The 21,759-nt window shown below is 37.6% G+C and overlaps 1 protein-coding gene across 7 annotated transcripts in view; it reads left to right on the forward strand.

The window, feature by feature from the left end:
• ZNF644 (zinc finger protein 644) overlaps positions 1–20,338 on the forward strand; it is a 37,608-nt gene extending 17,270 nt beyond the window's left edge. For 2 of the 7 annotated variants that reach the window (XM_072419902.1, XM_072419903.1), the window contains exons 3-7: positions 7,481–10,399; positions 12,343–12,933; positions 17,570–17,701; positions 18,824–18,926; positions 19,145–20,338. In XM_072419902.1, coding sequence (XP_072276003.1) covers positions 7,507–10,399; positions 12,343–12,933; positions 17,570–17,701; positions 18,824–18,926; positions 19,145–19,340 — 3,915 coding nt within the window. In that variant the 5' untranslated portion in view covers positions 7,481–7,506 and the 3' untranslated portion in view covers positions 19,341–20,338. Of the gene's footprint in view, positions 1–1,414; positions 10,400–12,342; positions 12,934–17,569; positions 17,702–18,823; positions 18,927–19,144 lie in introns of those variants that run through there. The other 5 variants (XM_072419901.1, XM_072419899.1, XM_072419900.1 and 2 more) reach the window with 5 other exon arrangements.
• The last annotated feature ends 1,421 nt before the right edge of the window (positions 20,339–21,759 follow it).

Raw genomic sequence — 21,759 nt, forward strand, 5'->3', positions numbered from 1 at the left:
TTCCCATCACTTCTATTCAGGAGCCTTCACATGTATGCTTTAAAGTACGTTTGTGTCATGTGCATTGCTTAGGCTGGGAATTTAAACCCACACTATTACATTGTGTTTTTTTTTTTTTTTTTAAAGTACAGCAAACTTTTTAAAACTTAAAACATGAAAACATTAATGTTATATTGTTTGTTTATCCAATAAGCTATAAAGTAACGGTAAACAAAAGAGAAACTATAGAAGAAAATTGTTACATCTTTGCAAGTTCAAAGTACATCCCTTTGATCCTGGATTAAAGTTATGATTGAACAAAATGCATAAGAGTTTAACTGCATTATATTCTATTAAAACTACAACAGATTCACTCTGCTAGTAAACAGCGTAAAATAAAAAGCGTTTCTATTAGCTGGTGGTTGTCAGGGCTAGTTCCCGCTGTTTACCATAACAACAAGCTTACTGCTTTTGATTACATTGCTTACTAAAGGAGACAAATCTGTTATGTATATAGCTGGCTCACAGTTGAAACTTGAGCAACCCTCTTTATAATAAAGAATAGCGTAATTTGGTAGTAATCGAAATGTACACTATACGGATGTATCTCCACTGGTAAATGTAACTTTAAATTTGAGCAGTAATAAGCAGAAACTTGTTAGCAGATTTAATGAGCGTTGAATCACAGCTAGAGGAAACTGCTAGTCATTTGCAACTGCAAAAATGTATTGATTTGGTAAGATAGTTGTGATAAAAAAAAATGCATACTAATGTTTTGGCTTCAGTACAAATGTTCGTTTTTCAAAACCTTTTTTTCCTGCGAAAATACCATGGATAGTTTATAATTTTATGATGTATTTTAGGCTATAAAGGAACACTACATATTTGTATTACTTAAAATGTAAAATTACATTATGTATTTTTTAAGATGAATTGATAGTGATGAGGGCTTGGCATATCTGGATCCAAGACCAGGACCTGCCATCCCCTGTCCAATAAAAGAACCCTGTTGGCAACTACCACACATTGGATGGTGAAAGGGAGCAGATGAAACTATGCCTTAGGCTGGGTACACACATTCAATAATTGTCATTGGAAAGGATCTTTCAAGATCCTTTCCAACGACAAAAGACTGCACAATGCATGAATGAGCGCTGTACATAAAGTGCTGTTCTGCTCTGTGTAACAGGGAGAACGACGGAGTAGCACCCCGCTGTTCTCTCTCCCCTTTACTTACATTATAATCTTACCTCATTCAATGTCCATAGATCTGCCAGAACGGACAGCGAGCCCTGTACACATGCCAGATTCCCATCAGAAAAATAAGATGATTCACCAGAGAATCATCTGACATGTGTATACTTAGCCTTATTCCTAAAGTTCAGAGAAGTCAAACTTTGATGGATAACATAATGCATTTATACTTTTTAGGATTGCAGTTCTGCTCATTATGTAGCATGTGCATTTTCAGTACTCCACAATTCTATTATTTACTGCTTGCTTTACCAGAAGTCTGAGGCATCTGACTCACTAAAAACAATTCGCTCCCTTGCATGCAGATTGGCTTTGTTCAATTTACCAAGGTGTGCACCTTAAAGCAAAGGATTTCATACCCACAATAGTTTCTATCCCTACAAGTTTACACTAACATTGCTTGTACTGTATGGATGACAACCTGTTAGTGTTGTAAATTTCTGCTGAGGCATAAATATATCTGGTGTTAGTAAATATCTAGTTTTTGCAGCCTTCAGTAAAGTGGACACTCCTCTTAAGAGGTTAAGCTAATGCTGAAGTGGTCCTAACTGCTTCCTTTAAAAGAATTATAGAATAATTATGCTAATATGCAATTATCACCTTGTTTCTTTTGTGGTAACCTCATGATAGAGAGTACAGGGGTGTTATATCAAGTGCTGATAGTTTGCAAAAATACTGATTTAGAAAATCTTGTGCAGTAGCATTGCTTGGGGCGATAAGTAATTTGTCACATTTTAGGAAGCGTTTGACCTTTGTTGTTTTGACCTTTTTGTTGCTTTTTCTAAATACTTAATTTTTGCGTTTAAGATGTAGATAAACTGCATACTTCATTCTAGCATTATCTTAGCAGGAAACCCTTGCAAATACGGGGAGAACATACAAACTCCTTGCAAGTGGTGTCCTGGCTGAGATTCAAACCTGGGACCTAGCCCATGAGGGTCCTGTGTGCTTTCAGACTTCTTCCCTGTGCCTTCTATGCAAGTACTTTTCCAGATCCCAAGCCACAGTCCATGTATGTCTGTCATCGCTGCCTTCTCCCTGGTGTCTCCCATTTGCTAAGGGTAAGCTGGTGCAACCAATAAATCTTTCCCTATCTGGGGTCTTTTAAAAGGAGCACACATGGAAAAGTCTGTCATTGGGAAAATACTTCTTTAGAAAACAGCTGTTTGTGACTCCTGGTTCCTGTGCTGTTAAAGGGGGGCTGAGTCACTGGAAGCTTTCCTACCTGTGATATCTTTGGCACCCATCCCAGACTTGCACTTTGGTTGGTAGTTGTGGCTGCTTCCTCTTTCTTTTGAAGCTCCGTTTCCTTGCAGGCTACAAGTGACTTGTTTAAAGCTTCTCTAGTTTGCCAACAGACACAGGATGTTTGTCTAGGAAACTGGTTGATTAGTTCTAGATTTTTTAGTTCTAGAGATTCTAGATTAGTTTTAGATTTTAGGGTTTCTCCTTTTAGAAATGCTGGTAAACTGAGCTTTCACTCAGTTTGCACTGACCATACAAGTGCCATACAAGTGTCAATTCAAGTGAATAAATTTAGATTTTTCATCAAAATTGCAAAGCAGTGAATGGTGTAGAATAATTTCTATTTGGTGCAAGGAGATTGTAATATTTCCCTGTGTGAACTCATGAGCAAAATCTGATTTTCTTTAGACAATATTGCTGTAGTTTCTTCTCCATTTCTTTATTTTAACTCTTAGTCTTAACTGTACTGAAGCTGTCAGTTGCAATAATAATCTTTAAAACTAATAATTCAGACTGTAAATATCTAGAATCTTGCATGTTTTTGGAAAGCTATTCTGTTTGAAACGTGATTAGATCATGGTTGAGGAAAGGTTATTGAGGAAAAATATAAAAATAATCTTTATCCACGTATTTACAAAATTCTTCCAAAGAAAGACTGTACTGACAAACCATATTGTTAACAGCATCACAAAAAAAATCAAACCAGCTCTTCTATCATAAACCTGAGTAATTTGAGGGAAAATACTAGTAATTGTAACATATTTAGGCTTTACAGCAAAAATAATCCTAAATATATTGTTATCAGTAGCTATGCAGAATTGTGTTTTCCAAGATAACTCAGTATTACTATAGTTTGTCACCCTGCTGTTCGGGGGCCCCAGTAAACTTGTTTTAAATGGGGAGCGTCTGTTCTTTGGTGAAACCTCTAACACTAGAGCAGATGGATGAAGCATGTAAGGTTTTACCTCTGAGGTGGTAACAGTGAAGCCACTCATTAACACTGAATTTACCACTTCGTTAGCAACATTGCTTCCTGTTGAGAAACGCTAATATATAATCTCAAATGGAGTGAGTATACATTTGTCTACCTCTGGTTTGTAATCAGTGGCAACATAGACTTGATAGTTTCATTTTACAGAATTTGCAATTTTTCTTTTCTGTTTTTGCCCAAAGAACTTACTTTCCTGTAACCCTTTTTACCTTTGCTGTCCTAAACTTTATTCTAATGTGAACCCTTCTCTGTCAGCCTCTGCTAGATACTTGTTTAGCACCATTTTGGGGTGTTAAAACTTTACCTTTTTCTTGCATTGTGCAAATATGCTCTAGTAAATGGAAGTCTCAGAATTTTTAGGGTGACTTTTCGGATGTATGCCGAGTATGTTTCAGTACGGCTAGAATAAACCTATTCCCTGAATGTTTTTATTGACATTTTTACTACAAATTACTCTTGAAAATATTTAGGCCCGTTGCAGAAAACCTAATGTAAATGGGATGAGCCAACGGTTTGCGTTGGCTAGATCTGTTATTTTAAAATGTATTTTGATCTAACTGATACCATATTAGGATGCATGTTTTTATTTCATTTTGTTTAAAAGTTACCTATTAGCTTGGAAAAAAATGTCAAGTTTTTATTGCTTTCTGTGTCCCCGCTGAGGAGTTTCCCCCCCTTTACATGTCCTGGTGACCACTGTCACTAACAATGAAGAAAATCCACAATTATGAGTTGTCATTTGATCGTTAGGTTATGGAAAATCCTCCAGTGGGAAAACATGTTCCAGGGACAACTCTCTAGGATGAAATTTTGTTCACATTGAAGATTTTTTGTAGTAGCTTTAGGACAGGAAATTAAGGGAAATCTGGTGCGTGTTAACCCTTTATTTACCAGCTCTCCGTCTGGTAGTTCCCAGATCCGCAGTACAATCCAACTAACAACTTCAGGACCTCAATATGTGGTTTCATGATGCTGGCATGACATAATGTGTGTCCTGTGCTATCACCTACCCCAACAATTCTCTATAGCTGCAGACACTACGAAACAATTTACAAATTCCAGTGAGTCATTTCAGGGTGAATCTTTGTCTTCTGCTCTCGTCCCTCTTTTTGTGCATTTGTAGTACAGAACTATTTACAGATGAAAAAAAAATGAAAATAGGATGAATTGCTCCATGGTGCCTGCAGGTTGGAGGTCAATGTGAGTTTTTTTTTTTTCTTTCACTTTGTGCAAGATCCACTTTGTAAGTACTCTGTACCCCACCCCTAACTGAAATGCAGCATACACGGGGGGTCCTTCAGTTTCTGTTGTATATGAAGTGATAACATCCTTCTGCCGATGACATACTGTGAAATGGTAAGTGATCCAAATCTCCTGATAAATTGCTGCATCACAATGCTAGGTGCAGTAGCAGCAATTGAAGTACTCTACATTCAGACCTCACTGGAACAATAACATTTATTTCCAATTCTGGTCATTGGGGGAGAAAGCCTGTGGAAAAGGTAAGTAAACTAACTTTTCCTCAACAGAGTTTTTTATTTTTTTTTATTCTAAATGTACCCAAAACATGGAGCTTTCATTTATGCTGCAAGCTCAGTGTTCTCTCTGACCCCTTTTAGCCGGGCGCACACATTTCAGTAACCTCTCGGCTGTTACCGGATGGTTACAGAAAAGTCACAATACAAGGTCCAGCACCTGCCCACAGCTTTTTCCCACTCAGCTTAAACACATTTCTTGGGGTAATACTGAAGCTGGTTGCAGGTAGACTGATCATTTAGACCAGGTTTGTTTTCAAAATTTTTGTCATGTTGAATATAATGTTTTGTAGATAAGCCACTAGAGGGGGCACTGGTACAATTTGAATCACTCTGCTCCTCTTCAGTTGAAGTATGATATTGGCCACACACTGAGCGCATTGTTACAAAATTGTCCACCAATAAATAGTTGGACATTTATCAAGCAAATTACAGGCACAGTTAATCAATTAAGACTGCTTCTGTTTTAGTAAAGTCTTTTTGACATATTTACAGTACATTTGAGATCACTACTCCTGGAATCCTGGGCATCTATGTGGGGTAGTTTCAAAGCTCTGAGACTGATTTATCACTAAAGATAACACAGATTTCACACTAAACAGATACTTAAAAACAATAAAACCTGTCCCTGACAACTTCCTAATTAGGTGCGCAGATTAGCTAAGGGAGGAATTCATGACTCAAATATATTGTTGTAATAAACTTGTTGCAAATTGTGTCATTTCTTAGTCCAGCTCTCTCTTGATCATTGGAAAAGAATGATGGTTAACCAGCATTTCCCAAAGATCAGCAGTTGCAGATCTTCTGTGTTTCTGAATAAGGTGTTTCATTTGCCATGCAGATGTGTGGTAAAATACCAAAAACAATGCAAAACTGATCCATTAGCTAAATGGCAAGTTGCACACCCCAGATTCAACCTTCCTAGTTTTCCCCTTTACCTACATTTTAATAACATGTATGCATGTACTCATTATTATACATCCTTTAATACATACCTAACCTGTGATTTAGGAGAGGTTGTGTTCTATCTCCTGCTGCTCTGCTCATTGCTATAACACAGCTCATTGCTAAATTAGTAAATAGCTACTAATACCTACTTTTTTCATACGTTTTAGTATTTAATTACTTTAGTAGGGCAAAGAGAATATCTGTCATTGTGCTGGGAGGGTTTGTAATAAAGGAGGTAATGGAAATTTTTTCCAACAGGGTCACACTGGATGTATCGGAGGAAAAGGTTACATGCTCTGCCATACCTGAACCTACTGGGTATTTTATGGTGGCCAAGATAGAGAAAGGGGCTGCAGGGGAATCCTGTGATTTGTACTTATATCTCTTAGTTGGGAGTGGACTTTTAAGAGAACCAGTCACATTTCCCTACATGGGCACCTAAATAAGCTTGTAGGATGAATGTAAAAACACACCTAAACAGCATGAGTATTCTTCATTGCTCAATTAGCATAGGGGGTTTACACAACTTTTTTTCTAAAAAACAAAAAAGCCTTTACCTGCCCAGTGTTATCATGCATGGTCACCACAGATTCTGCTTCAACTGAAGGTCTGTCATCAATAGCAAAGAGGTAAGCAGAAGTAAAAGGGTGTGTAGTACTAGACAGACTTCATTTTATAGATCTCTTCTCTAGCACCCAAAGCACTTGGTGGGTCTTTCAACTGACCTCCGCATTACTACAAAACAATGTGGAATGAAACACAACACGCTGCGTGGGGTGCAAAATAAAAGAGGAAATACTTTTATTTGTGTTCGTGGGCCCGGCAGGAGAGAAAGCACACACTTTTTACAGTGACTTCATCTGTTAAAGGATGCTTGTAGTAGTACATCTTATGGCAAACCCCATGTTATTTGTGGAGGGAGGCCAATGGCTAAAGAAACCAGATGGGGGTTATAATAATTATTTTTATTATTTTTGTGTATTTCTATAGCGATAACATAATAAACCGCACCTTGAAAAGTTTATAGTTATGTCACTAACTGCCCCTCAGTGAACCTCACAATCTAACGTTCTAGCAATTTACTATTCTTTCCAGAACAAAATAGGGTTTTATTGTAGTTGGGCTTTAATGAATTATTAGTATTAGTAGTTTTCTACCTTTCTGGAAAATCAGTTTATGGTGCTATAGGTAAATAGTTTATGAAAACAGTTTTAAGTTGACTTGCTTACATGTCCTGGCTCCTTACAGCATTGATTATCCTTAGTGCCTGTTTGCACTGAATCCATTAAATAGGTATAATCTACTGTGAGTCCTATTGAGAGCTCAGAATCAGATTTGACACCTGACTTGCACTATGCTGTTGCCAGAACTGATACACGCATAGGGGACATTGTTTTTAAATACTGAAAAGGGTGATTGCAAGTTTCTTAGTTAACAATTTTTGCTTTATCACTATTATTGCAAATATGTTTTGGCTTGGTTTGTTTTGAGATATTAAATATACTTCAGCCTTTTCTCTCTATTTTAGAGATTGTTTAATGGGAAGAAAACAGTATGGAGGAGTCCCAAATAAGTGCTGAAAGTACTGATGCTAATGAACACCTCAAAGAGGACACCAATTTCAACTCTCTTGAGGAAAATGTATATACGAAAGTACAAGCCTGTGAATCCCCTGTTAAGAAAATTAGTTCATTGACTGTGCCTGAAGAACTATCAAGGGACAGGTCCGAGAAAGCCTTAAGCAAAGTTCAGGGTTCTCAATTAGTACAAGAAGGTGCTACTACTGTCTCTAGTGAAAATCCGGTCTTGCCTAAAGAAACAATTAATGGGCCAGTTTCATACACCTCAAATAAAACTTCCATCCTGAATACAGACAGTATTTCCTTTTCCACAGACCACCCTGTAGATCTGCAAACAAATTTGTGTTCATCTTCAAAGGTGGTTTATGATCTTCAACCTACAAAGAACTCTGTACAGATGTCAAGTCAGCAAGTTTTATTCTTGCTACCTGATGTAGCACATGCCAAGAAAGAAACCCATTCCAACCTTAAACATCCTACCTCCTCTTTAATTGGTTGTGAAACATCTAATGGGGATAGCGTAACATCAGATAGCACATTAGTAGGGCTGATAGATGAATATGGAGATATGAAAACTTTTTCTGTGAATGAGATGCAAAATCAGATGCAAAGTTGCTCTAGTGGCGTTGATTCTGTGGAAGCAAACAATGCTAATTTCAATACCGACAGGGACTCGGTAAATAATGAAAAAACAGAGGAGACGGAAAAGAACTGTGTTGTAAGGGTACAGAAAAAGCGTAAGCGAAAAATGGATGGTAGTAAAATAACTCGTTGCTATTCGGAAGATGCTTATAGTGATGTAAATATGTCGAAGAAGTCAAAGCTATTAAACATACATATAATGGAAAACAGTGATGAAGAGCAAGTGATAGCTCCGCACAAGTATGAATTAATAAAGATCAAGTCTGAATCTTCTCTTGATGACACAGAAGAACATCTTCCAAAAGAAGCTATAGAGGCATTCAATCATTATGTGTATAGCCCTGTTTGTGACTATTCCGGGGAGACTTCACCAGTTCATGTAGATCCATTTTTTTCCAGTGACATACAAAGTTGTGAGTCACAGTCACCACCAACATGCACTAGTGATCAAGAGCCATCCTTTTACCCTTGCACAAAGTGCAATGTGAATTTTAGGGAGAAGAAACACCTTCATAGACACATGATGTATCACTTAGATGGGAATAATCACTTTCGACACCTTAATGTTCCACGGCCATATGCTTGTAGGGAGTGTGGGAGAACTTTTAGAGACCGAAATTCACTTCTTAAACATATGATTATTCATCAGGAACGACGGCAGAAACTGATGGAGGAGATTCGTGAACTGAAAGAGCTCCAAGATGAAGGCAGAAGTGCCCGTCTGCAGTGCCCACAGTGTGTGTTTGGAACCAACTGCCCAAAGACTTTTGTGCAGCATGCCAAAACCCATGAGAAAGACAAGCGATATTACTGCTGTGAGGAGTGCAACTTTATGGCTGTTACTGAAAATGAATTGGAGTGTCATAGAGGTATTGCTCATGGAGCTGTGGTAAAATGTTCCGTTTTAACTTCTGATCTACCCCAAAGGAAGTATCAGAAAAAGACCTTAAAAAATTCATATTTTCTTTCTTCTAAAAAGCCCACACCTTTTAACTGTAAGATATGTCCATTTACTGCACCAACCCGCTATATTTTAAAAAAGCACATGGAATATGTACATCCATCATCTTCCTTGGACCAGTTTAATGGTCCCATTGTTATTAAACAAGAACCATTTTCAGATAATGAACTTGAATCTGAGAATAAAGAGTTTGCAAACCCCCCTTCTTTTCCAAAGAATTCTGTCTTAAAGCAGGATGCGAAGAGACCGTATGGGTCCATTGGTCAAAGTAACAGTTTTACAAAGTTGTATAGAAAACACAAGATACAGAAAGCTCGAAAAAGTGCTGCTCAGTCTGTTGTCAGTGGTCCTTCAATATCCCCAAATAAATCTCTGCTTTTCACTAGCAATGACCAAAAAAAGAGGTACTATAAAACTAAAAAGCATTCAAGGATGAATCATACCTATATATACAATCAAAAGTGGGATGGCTACAAACCCTTAAAAAAATCACACATTTTCCCACTGAACTTAAAGAAGGAAGAGGGTAATTCTTCACATCAGCTTTCCAGTTCACCTGATCTTCAGGAAGAATGCTTAATTATGGATCCTCATAACCGACACCCAGGTAGACTAGTTGGCTTCAAAGACAGGGTAGCAGTTAAAAGGGTGCGGAGATCAGACCTTGAAACGCCAGTCACGGAAGAAGATATGGATAGTTACCCTGACTTCCTTCAAAAAATGACTTATGTTGTACTAAAAAAACTTGACTCGTCTGATAAAAAGGACGACTATGATTCATGGGACAATAATGAGCTTTGCAGTTACAACACAGAATCACCAGAGGATGCATATAATAGTCCAACAAAAAAAGCAGTTTACCCAATTTTTAAAGACCAAACAACAGAACATCAGCTCAGTGAAGACAATGGTTTACATTACAGTAATAGTGATGGGTTTTACTTTGAGTATTACGAAGATGGTGAGGGAGATGGTTACATGCATGAAATATGTGATGCCGACATGGAGAATGCAGAATCTGCATTACCAGGGCATAGTTCTTTATTCCACTGGAGTGATTTAGCTCTTGAAAAAAAGTCTTGCCCATACTGTCCTGCTACTTTTGAAACAGGTGTTGGATTATCGAATCATGTTCGTGGACATTTACACAGAGCCGGATTAACTTACGAAGCTCGCCATGTGGTGTCCCCAGAGCAGATTGCCACAAGTGATAAAATGCAGCACTTTAGGAGGACAGGAACGCCTACTAAGCGTGTAAGGAAAGGTGGGTTCCCTTTTTTTTTTAATATATTTTTAATATCTTTTTTTTTTTTTTTTATAGATATTTTATATCTTTTCATAAAGTTTAATTAGAGCATAACTATGTAAAAGTTGACTAATACATTTGAGAAGCATTTACACAGGTCTAAAAAGGATTTAAGGGCTTGAACCTGCTATTATGTATTTATTCCTATTGTTGTGCTCATTGGACTTTTAACTAATTTTTAGGTAATATTGTGATATTGCCCCAGGTGTGCCCTATTTATTATAAATAAGAAGAAGTATATGAATATGATGTGCTAAAATAAAACTCCACCCATGCAGAAGATGTCTTCAATAAAACGTAGGCTATGTACACACGTCAGATGATTCTCAGCTGATATGAGCCGCAGGGCTCGTTTCAGACGAGAATCTGACGTTTACAGAGGCCATCTGACATCGTTCATGAATCCGTCCTGGCTGATCTATGAATGTCAGAAGACGAATGACGTCACTGTAAGTGAAGGTAGAAAAGAGCAGCAGGGCGCTGTCCACTCGTTCTATCCTACTGAGCAGAATGGCGCTTTTATTTTTATTTTATTTAGGTATCTCATATTTGTCTTGTTAGCTCACACTTTTAATTTTTTTTTTTTTTTGATTATGATTTTTTTATTGGAGTAAAGCTTGCTTTTGGCATTAAATGTTGACTAGACTCTAGGAAGTTTTCTGACCTCAAAATGTCTCTGCCATGTCACAGGTATTTATACATTCTCATCACTAGTGAGGTTTCCAATTTTTTATTATCTAAATGTGAAATTTAGGCAATACTTCACCCCGCCCGTCTGCCCCCTCAGGATCCACTCACTATACCTGCAATGTTTCACCCATAAACAAGAGGCCTCACTGCATTCTAGTTAACATTCCTTCATTTAGTCTTGAAAAGGAAGTAAACCCAAAAAAATACACTTACCTTCAATCTTGCAGAGCAGTCGATCAGTCCGAGATTTTTTCCATCGGGTCCCGTGTTGTCCCAATATCCGTCTTTGGGCCGGCGCGCTAGGCGCCACGATTTTCTTTCTGTTCTTCTGGGTTCTTTTTCCTGCGTCACCCGGCGCAGGCGCGAGATCGGTTTAAGTAGATGGAGAAAAAAAAACTTGCCAATCTCACTGCACATCCTTTTGGCGAAAGGAGCAGCCAAGAGCTTCCTGTGATGCGTGATGTAGGTACCCGGGGAGGCTTTACGCTTCCATTCACTCTTGATGCTACACCCCCCCCCCCCCTTTTTTTTTGCCATTAAAAAAACACAACCAAAATTTTACCTTACATAAAAGGGGTTTTCTACCCTTTTATGTAAAGTGAAATATCAGAGTTTAGGTACGCTTTAAGGAGAATTGTGCAGGGGGTGGAAGTTCAGGCTTCAGCTGACAGACTGTAAACTCTACCCAGTTTTGGACAGTCTATGCCAGTGAAAATGTGAAGCTAATTTTTATGGTTTCAGATTTGATCGGGGATTGAACTTGGAGTCTAACTGCAGGATCTGCCAAAACATTTTTTGGGACTCACACTACACATGTGGTTTATATACTCATTTATAAGTAGACATTTGTTAAGAGAATGATTACTTCCGCCCTCTCCATGCAATCGTTACTCCAAACCATCCTCCATGAAAATCCAGTAATACTTCCCTTACAATGCAGAAACAATAGCCCTACATAGACGATGCTGACAGCCTTCCCTCAGTCTGGAAACAGATGTAAGTAGCACTGAGAAAACAAGAGGTAAGATAGGTAAATGTGCCCTTTACATCCCCTAGACATAAACCATCATTTTTCTCTTGCAGTGCTGGGGTAGCCCCACTGAAAGGAACTTTTTTTTGGCAGATCCTGGAGTTCATCTTTAACCATTTTTTGTCAGTATTGTATAAAGATAAGTGCTCAAAATCTGACATTTTTCTCTTTATGCCAATAGTAATCGAGAAGTCGGAGAGCCCTTCTGAGCACACGTGTGCACTGTGTGGAGGCTGGTTTGATACGAAAATTGGATTATCAAACCATGTTCGAGGTCACCTGAAAAGACTTGGAAAAAATAAATGGGATGCACACAAATCACCCATATGTGTTCTGAATGAAATGCTGCAATGTGAAGAAAAGTATGAACAACTCCTAAAGATTCTTAACAATAGGCGCCCATTTCAAAGACCAGCTCACAGAACCTTCTCAGCACACAGGCCTTCCAGAAATGACTCCTCTAAAACCAATGCTGCATCTACCGAAGAACACTGCAATGGCTTACAAAATGATGCTGGATCTGAGCAGGTATTTGAGGAAGGGCTGTGCCCAAATGAATGTGATGAAACTTGTCAACCTGGGGATAAAACATTTTTGTTCCCTGAATTTGTTAAAGTAAAAAAATCAGGTGAAAATAAAAACTCAGAATCTTCTCAAAAGGTCAATCAAACTGCAAGAAAGAGGATGACACAAAAATGCCTTCATTCTTTAAATGAAGATTGTTCATTGATGTGCAGTTCGCAGAAGAACTTTGATTTTGCCTTGCATCCAGGTAAGAAGACTTTATTATTTTACCAAGATCTAGAATACCCATTTAAATCATTTACTACTTGTACAATATATGTACATCATAATGACCCTGAGCTTATATGATGTTGTAGCTAAAGTAATAAAATCAGCATTTAGGGAGTTTAGGGTTGATTAAAACCCTTTAAGACAGAAAGTCAAATGTTGTGTGAACCATAACTTGAAATATAACTAATATTACATTAAATTATTATCCTTTATGACTATTGCAGCGATTTTCTCTCATCTTTTATTTCCCCCAAGACATAGAATGACATAAATCTGTCTAGCAGTGGTATACCATTTTAACAATCCAAATGAGAAAATATGAAAATGTTCTCTGACCTAATACAGTTGTCAGCAGTGTCAACAGAATGTGAGAATACTAGTAGTGAATAAAAGGCAGATATGCTGCTCAACATAAAAGAAAAAGCAAATGTAGTAAATTCAAAAACAATTTTTAAAATCAAATGCTAAAATACGCTCCCTGTGGAGCATAAAGGTCTGGATAGTAAGCCAACAAACATCACCTATACTCTTTCTGCCTTGGCCACTAGCAGGAACAAGCAGGAACACCCATCAGCGGTGGATACCCAATTGGAATTGATAAAACGAGAAGTATCTCACTCTTCAAAGGCCCAACTTTTTTCTGCATACAATTTCAAGGTTACAGAAGTTTGTTTTGAGGAAATCTAGTTCATTAAAATAATTGAACCTTGATGGAAAAGTTATCAAATGTATGGTATGGGCAATACATTTGAAGGGGGACAGAGAGGAACCAGATCATCCAGTACTACAGTTATCAAAATAGAAATGTGATTGCCAGCCCCTTAGTATTAGTATAAAGGAAAGGGAAAAAAGAAAGAGCAGAAGGGTTTTTTGGGCATATTTGTATTGATAAATAGTGTCAGCATCATTGCAGCCAGAGTGATGCTGACACTCTGAATGCCTTCTTCAAATCCTTAAGCAAGAATCCAAATGGCATGACCAACAATGTACTGGCATATACTTCAGCACCAAGTCAACTAATATGAACATTTCCCACGGGTCAGAATTTAAAACTGTCCTCAAATAGTCGTTAAGTACTCTTGATACCTTTTCCACCTTGTCATCTACTCCTTACCGCTTATTCCTTATAAGTTGCTCAATAGATCGCAATATCCCCTGAAGAAGCGGAGTAGGGCGAAACATGTTGGGCTCTGAGACTCGATATTTCTCCTCAAACGCTGTCCAGTATGGTATTCCTTATGGTTATATGGACTATTATATCCCTTATACTACTAAGTATCAAGTAAGCTCCACAGAGTTTGTCCTGGAGCTGAGACTTATATCTTATGTACTCTCAATGGTATTGTGCTTCTTTATGTTTGATGTATATTCAGTATTTATCAATACAAAATTTGCCCAAAAATCACTTTTGCTCTTTCTTTTTTCCTTTTCTTTATGTTATGGGTAAACTGCCTTTTTTACTGTAATGCAGAGGTCAGTTAGAGAGGTTTCCCTTCACTCTCTCGCCTGCTTACGAAGGTTCCACCAGATGGGAAGTGAGGGAAAATCTGCATCAGTACAGATATCTCCTTACCCTGATATGGAAAAAAAACAGCAGAAAGGAAGTAAAGGGGCATATTTAATGGTGTATTGGACAATAGTAAAAAAAAAAAAAAAAAACCCAACCAGGGTTTTCTTTGTTGCCTTTAAACCTAGGAGAAAAACAATTGGCTGAACATACCCTTTGACCAGAAATCAGTGGTTTTGTGAAAGATAAAATTGGTTGCAAAAACCTCAGTGCTGTAGATTAGCGTAGCTTTCTTTTGTGACACACTGAATCTGGTTTGTTGATCATTTGCTTAGCACAAAGAATTTTGCAAGAAACTTCAAATCATTAACTTTCATTATTGGTTTCGCATTCAGAGTAATAAACATAAGGCACTGAATAAAATGTTTTGTCTAACAGCTGTTTGGTTGTGTGTTTTACCACCTTTTCTCCCAGCCCTCATCAGTAAACTAATTTAGTACTGTGCCTTTTTACAGTCTTGTGGGTAAAACATTTTAATTACCACTTTGTCAACCGGAATCTAATTCTGTACTGAACGCTTACATTCTTTCTTTTCCTTCCATTGAAAGACACAGGAAGTCTTTCACCTTCTGGTTATACTACCGCATACAAGTAAATTGGATACTGGGGAAAGAAAAACTATGGGCCATCTTGGAAAAGACTTCCAATTACCATCATGTATTTATTTATTTGCTAGTACACTGGAAAGACTTTTCTGCAGCTTCATTATTCAAAAGATTTGCCTTTTTTAATTTTTCCTTTTTTCAATTTTAAATTAATAAGAAAATTAGAAATCCTACAGAGGTGTCAGTTCCTCTGAACTGGGTGCTTCTAGCTCACACTCTCCTAAGGACTCCAGGACTGCCTGCAGTATGCCTTTTGATTGTGTTGGTATGTGCAGCCTGGGATGTTCTCTGATATTAGAGTATGTGTTGTCCTCCTAGGCTCCGTCAGCTATTTCCTCTGCTCTCAGTGTATTTTTGCAATCTCCTTTTAGTGGTTTAGATCATCCCTTTAATTAAGGATTCTGACAATTCCTCATCTGGAGTATCTGGAGCTACGGTAGTTTTAGACACAGCTCAGGCAAGATAGGTTCTTTAGGAGAACACGTCAATGTCAGGATTCTAGTCAAGGCATGAAAGTCCAGGGTTTGATGGTGGACTATTTTACAACAGTCCAATGTGCACAGTGTTACTCCAGACTTTTGCAACACAATATTCTGACATCATGACAAGTAGAGTCTCTGGACAGACTAATACATTAGGTTCCCAAGAACCAAGTTAGTCCTTTATTCATGTTTTTCAGAAAATCCTTATGACAGATGCCAGGCTTAGCGCCCAGGATGGGGTCCTGTGCACCCTGTCATTGCAGGGAACCTGCAGTCAGTCAGCACTGGGGACTTGGTCATTGTGGAAATCTTGTCTCCCGATCAACATCTCAGAACTTCAGATGATTTGGCTGTTCTCTCAGTCCTAGGCAATCCATCTGGAAGGTTGTCCAATCTTAATTTTGTCAGTTAGAGAAACTCTATAAATATCATGTGGAAGGCAAACTTCATTTGGTGCTAGTCCCAGGATTTCACTTTGGGATTGGACCAGTGTTTAGCTCTCGGTATTATCAAAGGCCAGATCTCTGCTCTTGCTATGTTATTTCAGAGACCTCAAGCTCCTTTAAAAGACCTTTGTTCAAAGGGATTTTCTTGTAGCTCCCTGTTTGTTCCTCTGACCTTTATCCAGTTCTCTCTGCGATTCAGGAATTCCCCTTTAAAATTCTTTGTATTCCTTCTTGCCATCACTTCTACAAAGAGAGTATCTGAACTGGGAAATGGTAAAGGGCCCTCTTTGTATTAAATAAGGACAAGGTTGTGCTGATGCCAAGGGCTTCCTTCTTACCTAGTAAAATAGTTTCTACCTTTTACCTCATCCAGGGTATAGTCCTTCCACACCTCTGTCTTCAGTTAAGCACAAAGATATCTCCCCTCTGCTGCCTGGATGTGGTTCAGGCTGAGAGAAATCTCCTGGGTGTAACTTGTAAGAGTTGCTTCAGCCTTTATCTAGTTCAGGCAGAGCATCATTTTAGCTTATGGGCTTAAATTGAATGTGTCAAAGCACAATTTACCAATTGTGCCTTTTTTCTGCGTTTTTTTGGCACTGTCCATTTGTTTGCCAGATTGTAAAGCTGCCTGGTCTTTTATGTGAATCTTCTGCCAGGGGACTGATGCATCCTCTGCTGATGCCAGCTTCAGACATAAGGACATTAGGTGGCTCTTTGAGCTGTTCCCAGTTCTCTGTTTTCTTGAGCCAGGTAGGGGTTGTTGTCTATGTTGCCCTCCTCTCAGTTGGACTGCTTTGGAATATCCTAAAGATGGAAGTTCATTGGATTCATCAATTCATTAAAACAAAGAAGATGGGAATTCAGAACTCACTGTAAACTCAATTTTTAAAATTCACTGAATGACAATGAATGACACTAAGGAAGTGGAGTTGGAGTTCATTTAGGAATGGATGCACCACCTCTCTGAGTTTATAATCATACTGTCAAAACTAATTTGTTACAAAACAGAGACATGCTGGTAGCAAGATGGATTATCCTGGGCGTGGTCTGTATATTTGGTTTGCCAGTGTACAACCTTCTTGTAAGCTGCAGAAAAACCTGAAGCTGAAGGGCTTCGAAACTGTGTCCATTCTTGTACTTCGATTTTATGAGTGCAAAAAATCCATTTTAGCATTCTCATTCACTGCAGTATATCTTTAGAGAAACAATATTGTAACCCTAGTGACATGAACTATCAATGCTTCTCTTTATAATCTCTATTACATGGAGGAGCAGTTAAGTTCACAGTAAGTTGTGGGCACACAATATTTACTAGGACTGACCGGTATTTTTACAGAAAATATACTTGGATGTAAACTAATCTAAAGCTGATCACTACATATAGACCTGAGTTGAAAATGTTACATTGTGGAAATATGTATATATTAACAGGTAATAAATCTAAAAGGCTATTATAGATGTTTTGGGGGTTAGATTTGTGTTTTAAATTATTATGTATATTTGTAAACTTTAGGTATGTCAGCAAAGATCAAAACCTGTATAAACTGCAATACGACCTTTACAAGTGCAGTTAGTCTATCTAACCATATGCGTGCATATTCCCGGAAGAAGAGTGCTGGTCTCCTAACTGGAACAGGTATGCCAGGTATTTGGCAATTTTTTCTTCATATTTTTATTATCTTCTGACATAGATGGAAATTTGCAACTAATAACCTCTGCTAATTGTAAGACAGCAGTGCTGCCTGCAAAGATCTGGTTTTCCAATGTACCAGGAAGAAGATTAGTAAATAATATGCGTTTAAAAATTCTCATACCCAAACAACATATGTCCATGTGTTTCAATGGTAGTAATTGATATCCTCGTAGGAATGGATGGGGGAATTTCACATTGCCTTTCTTTATAACAAAGTGAATCTAAAGCTAACGATTTTTGTTTTGTTTTGGCTAGGATGGTAAAGGGTATAAAACCCATATTAGGATGAGCCACATCTAGTTCATGTAACCATTGTTACCCAGACTAAAAGTAAGGGAAAATCCACAATTTTTACTTCTTGCAACATATATTGAGGAGTCTCCCAAAGGGGAAAATATTTTCCCATAATATGAGGTTATTTCACATATTTTCAGTTGTTACACCTTCCTGCCTTAGCTGGAAAGGGAAAAATTGTCTTTCACTTTTGGGAGAGTTTAGGCATGGGGGACTGTTTCTAGTCCTCTGGTAAAGAGGATTGAATACCAGGTTCCCTATTTATAAACAAGCAGGGATTTCTAAGACAGCCGTGACTACCAATTACTGTAGGGTACTCCAGGAAAGTGTAGTCCTGAACACAGTGCCATAACTAAGGAGTATGACTGTATTATTCCACAGAGTTACAGCAGAGCTTTGATATCTTCTATCAAGTAATTTGCAATAATATCCCCTTCAAAGTGGCTTTTATGCTGGTTAATTTCCAAATGTTAACACACAAAATAGCATTAAAAGAGGTATTATTGAGAAGATAAGAACTGGCATTAAATACTAAACGTGTTTAACTGTTCTTGCTACCACAGAAGTGGAGCCAATTGTTGATAGAAATCAACTTGGAAGGAAGATAGATTTTAACACCTAAATTAGAATGTAAACAGCTATGCAGAATGATACAGATTGTAAACCTGTATGATCATTAGCTCACCTTAATGTTTATTATAATGTATATATATATTTATGTGGGTTTGATAATATTGTGGAGAATTGTTCTCATTCTGAATGTTGCATTTTGTTTATTAGTTGTGGACTGCAGGCAAAAGAAGTCAAGATCACGGTCTGGAAGCAAGAAGAAAATGCTCTCTTTGCCACACAGTGCAGATGAAGTTTATGTTTTGAGATGCAGGTATGTAAAGATCTGTACAGTATTCCTAGGTTGCTTAGTTTGTCCTGATGGAGAAAATAGATCTTATCAGTGGAGACAGGCAATACCCGTTGACAATATTCTTGCCTGATGTAACCAAAACTAACAAAATATCTTGCCTGGAGCAAAGCTTTAGGCTTTGGATCGCACAATTATAATGTAAAGGACTTAAAGCACACAATATATTTTGTTTTATACAGGTTCTGTGGGCTAGTCTTTCGTGGACCTCTATCTGTACAAGAAGATTGGATAAAGCATCTGCAACGCCACATTGTCAATGCAAACCTTCCACGGACTGGAGCTGGAATGGTTGAAGTGGAACCGCTTTTAAAGAAACCCCCTTCAATTACTGAAACAAATGTCCCTTCTTTATTAATAGCTGAAGCTGCCACATAAAACCAATTATACAAGACAATGCAGTTACCATGGATGTATATTAGGACTTTTTTTTTCCCTTTTCTACAGTTGTTTATAGGACAAAGAGATACTGATGTGCCGCATCCTCAAACCGAACTATTACAGACCTAACAGTCCACACTTCTCTTCCTACATCATGCTGTAAGCTAAACACCACCCTTGAATTCAAAGCCTTTTCAAATAGTTTCAACCCATTGTCAAATTCTAAGTAGCCTCCAACCATGGAAACCCACCTGCTTTAAATTTAAAAAAAAAATAAAAAATTCTAATTGTGTTTATACAATATATTTTCTATAAGATCACAGTCAGTACCTGAAACTTGGTTTGTATAGGGCATTAGGTATTACCATATACTTCAGAGTTCAAGACTGTTCATTTGACTATGGCAATCAGTGCTATTCTGTACATATACCTGTGTTGAATTTTTTTTATTATTATTACACAAGGCTTTTGTACTAAAAAGTGGAGGGTGGATTGTTTAACCTATTTCTGAAAAAAAATGTAAATAGTACTGGAATTTATTTGTTGTAAGAAAATACACTCTATTTCAGTTGTATTTCTCACTAACTTACTGGTGCATCCATGCTACCTCCTACTTTGTCAACAAAGATGTATTTACCCGTGACATTTCTTCTTTTATGTAGGTTTTGAGCAAGCTTATTTTGCTTTGCAAGAAATTCACCTGTTTTGTTACTTGTTTTTCTTTTTAATGAATGTTCTTAGGCATTTTGTCTACTTAGTATTTTATTAAACCCCATTTCTGTACTAGTAGATTTTGTTCACCACACAGTTTTTCGGTTTCGCTCCACTCTTGAGCATTTTAGCAAAACGTTTAATATTTCAACATATGAGAATGTTTACAATTGCAATTTTAGAACTCTTTTGGATGTGATTGTGTATGACAATTGTGTAACACTATGCTCGTGCTAAGGGCCTACTTACAGAACTATTGAAATAAATGTGTTGTGAGGATGGAATTTTGTCATTCTAATGCCTTGCTGGGTAAGAAGTCATTCTTGGATTTAAGCTTTCATATTTTTTTCAGTTTTGCAGTAAAAATTGTACATTATACTTCACCGACAACCTTACTCATTTGTTTTCATTTCAGTGGCATATTTTCTTTGTTGATATAACATGATCTACCTAATAGATAATGAACTGCTTAGAAATAGGCTTCTCTTGAGTGGTGGGTTTCTTTTCAGAAGTCTTCCTAACATCTTTAGGTGTCCCCCACACATAATAATATTGCAGCTCCCTGAAATCCTGTTTTACCTGTATTATATACATACACACACTGTACTGTGCAGCAGTTTAGGAGGCGATTCACACTCATGCAGCTTTTTTGAGGTAATGCTGTACATTCATTTGAGCCTACCTAACACATGATTGGCACCACACCAAAAAACTTGACAGGTCAGCCAACTGCTACTTTTTCCAAAGGTAAAAAGGTTTGCCACACAGTTGCCAATGATCGATTACACAGGTCAAAATGTTATTTTCATCAGATATCAGTTTTTCTCTAGCACGTCTACTTTTTGTGATGGAGCTAAATATATATTGTGTGAAATTCGGTATCAATAGCATTAACATATTACACCATTCAACAACAGTTTTCTTTTTTTTAAGGTTAGAGACCGCATTAACTGGGATTGATTTCTGATTTTGATTGATTAACTGCAAATTTAGCCATATATTGGTAGAGCCACTTATTCCAAAATGCTTCCAGCTGTTTCAGGCTCATTAGCTCAGTTTATGTGAGCATGGATCAACAAGACAGTATAACCATACAGGTTATGTTTTTAATGCCTACTTCCCCTACCTTCCCAACCTGTATAATTTTACTGTCTCATTGGTACCAACCCCTACCTCTTGATTTTTATACACCATACTGGTGATGGCCAAAACATCTGTATGCATTTTGGTATACATGTTTTTTTAATATCACTCTCTGCTTATGCAATTTGCTTATGGAGAAAAAAAAGCTTCACCCATTATCCAGTAAATACCTTCTGTTTTTGAAAAGGCTTTAATATTCTTTGCACTGATTCAGTTACTTAGTTTTTAATTGCTTCTTAACATAACTTCTCCAGTTAAGTAGAACAACAAATAACTTCGGAAGAGGTTGGTAAGTAGTGGTAGTTATCCTAATCTTGAATCTTCCTTTTTCTCTCCCCTTTTCTCTTTTTCTAAGTACTCATTCGTTCCCTTGTACTACCGTCTCTTGCCCCTCTCTGTCTGATCCTCTCCAATACCTCTGTCAGTTTTCCTTCTCTGTCATTATCATTGTGCCCTTTTAGTTATATCTTCCACTCCTTTTTAGTAACAAAATGCTTGTGCAGGTAGTCCCCGAGTTAAGGACATCCGACATACGGACAACTCCTAGATACAAAGGGGATTC

Source organism: Pyxicephalus adspersus, chromosome 8 (genome assembly GCF_032062135.1).
Source record: "Pyxicephalus adspersus chromosome 8, UCB_Pads_2.0, whole genome shotgun sequence".
NCBI classification, from domain to species: Eukaryota; Metazoa; Chordata; class Amphibia; order Anura; family Pyxicephalidae; genus Pyxicephalus; species Pyxicephalus adspersus.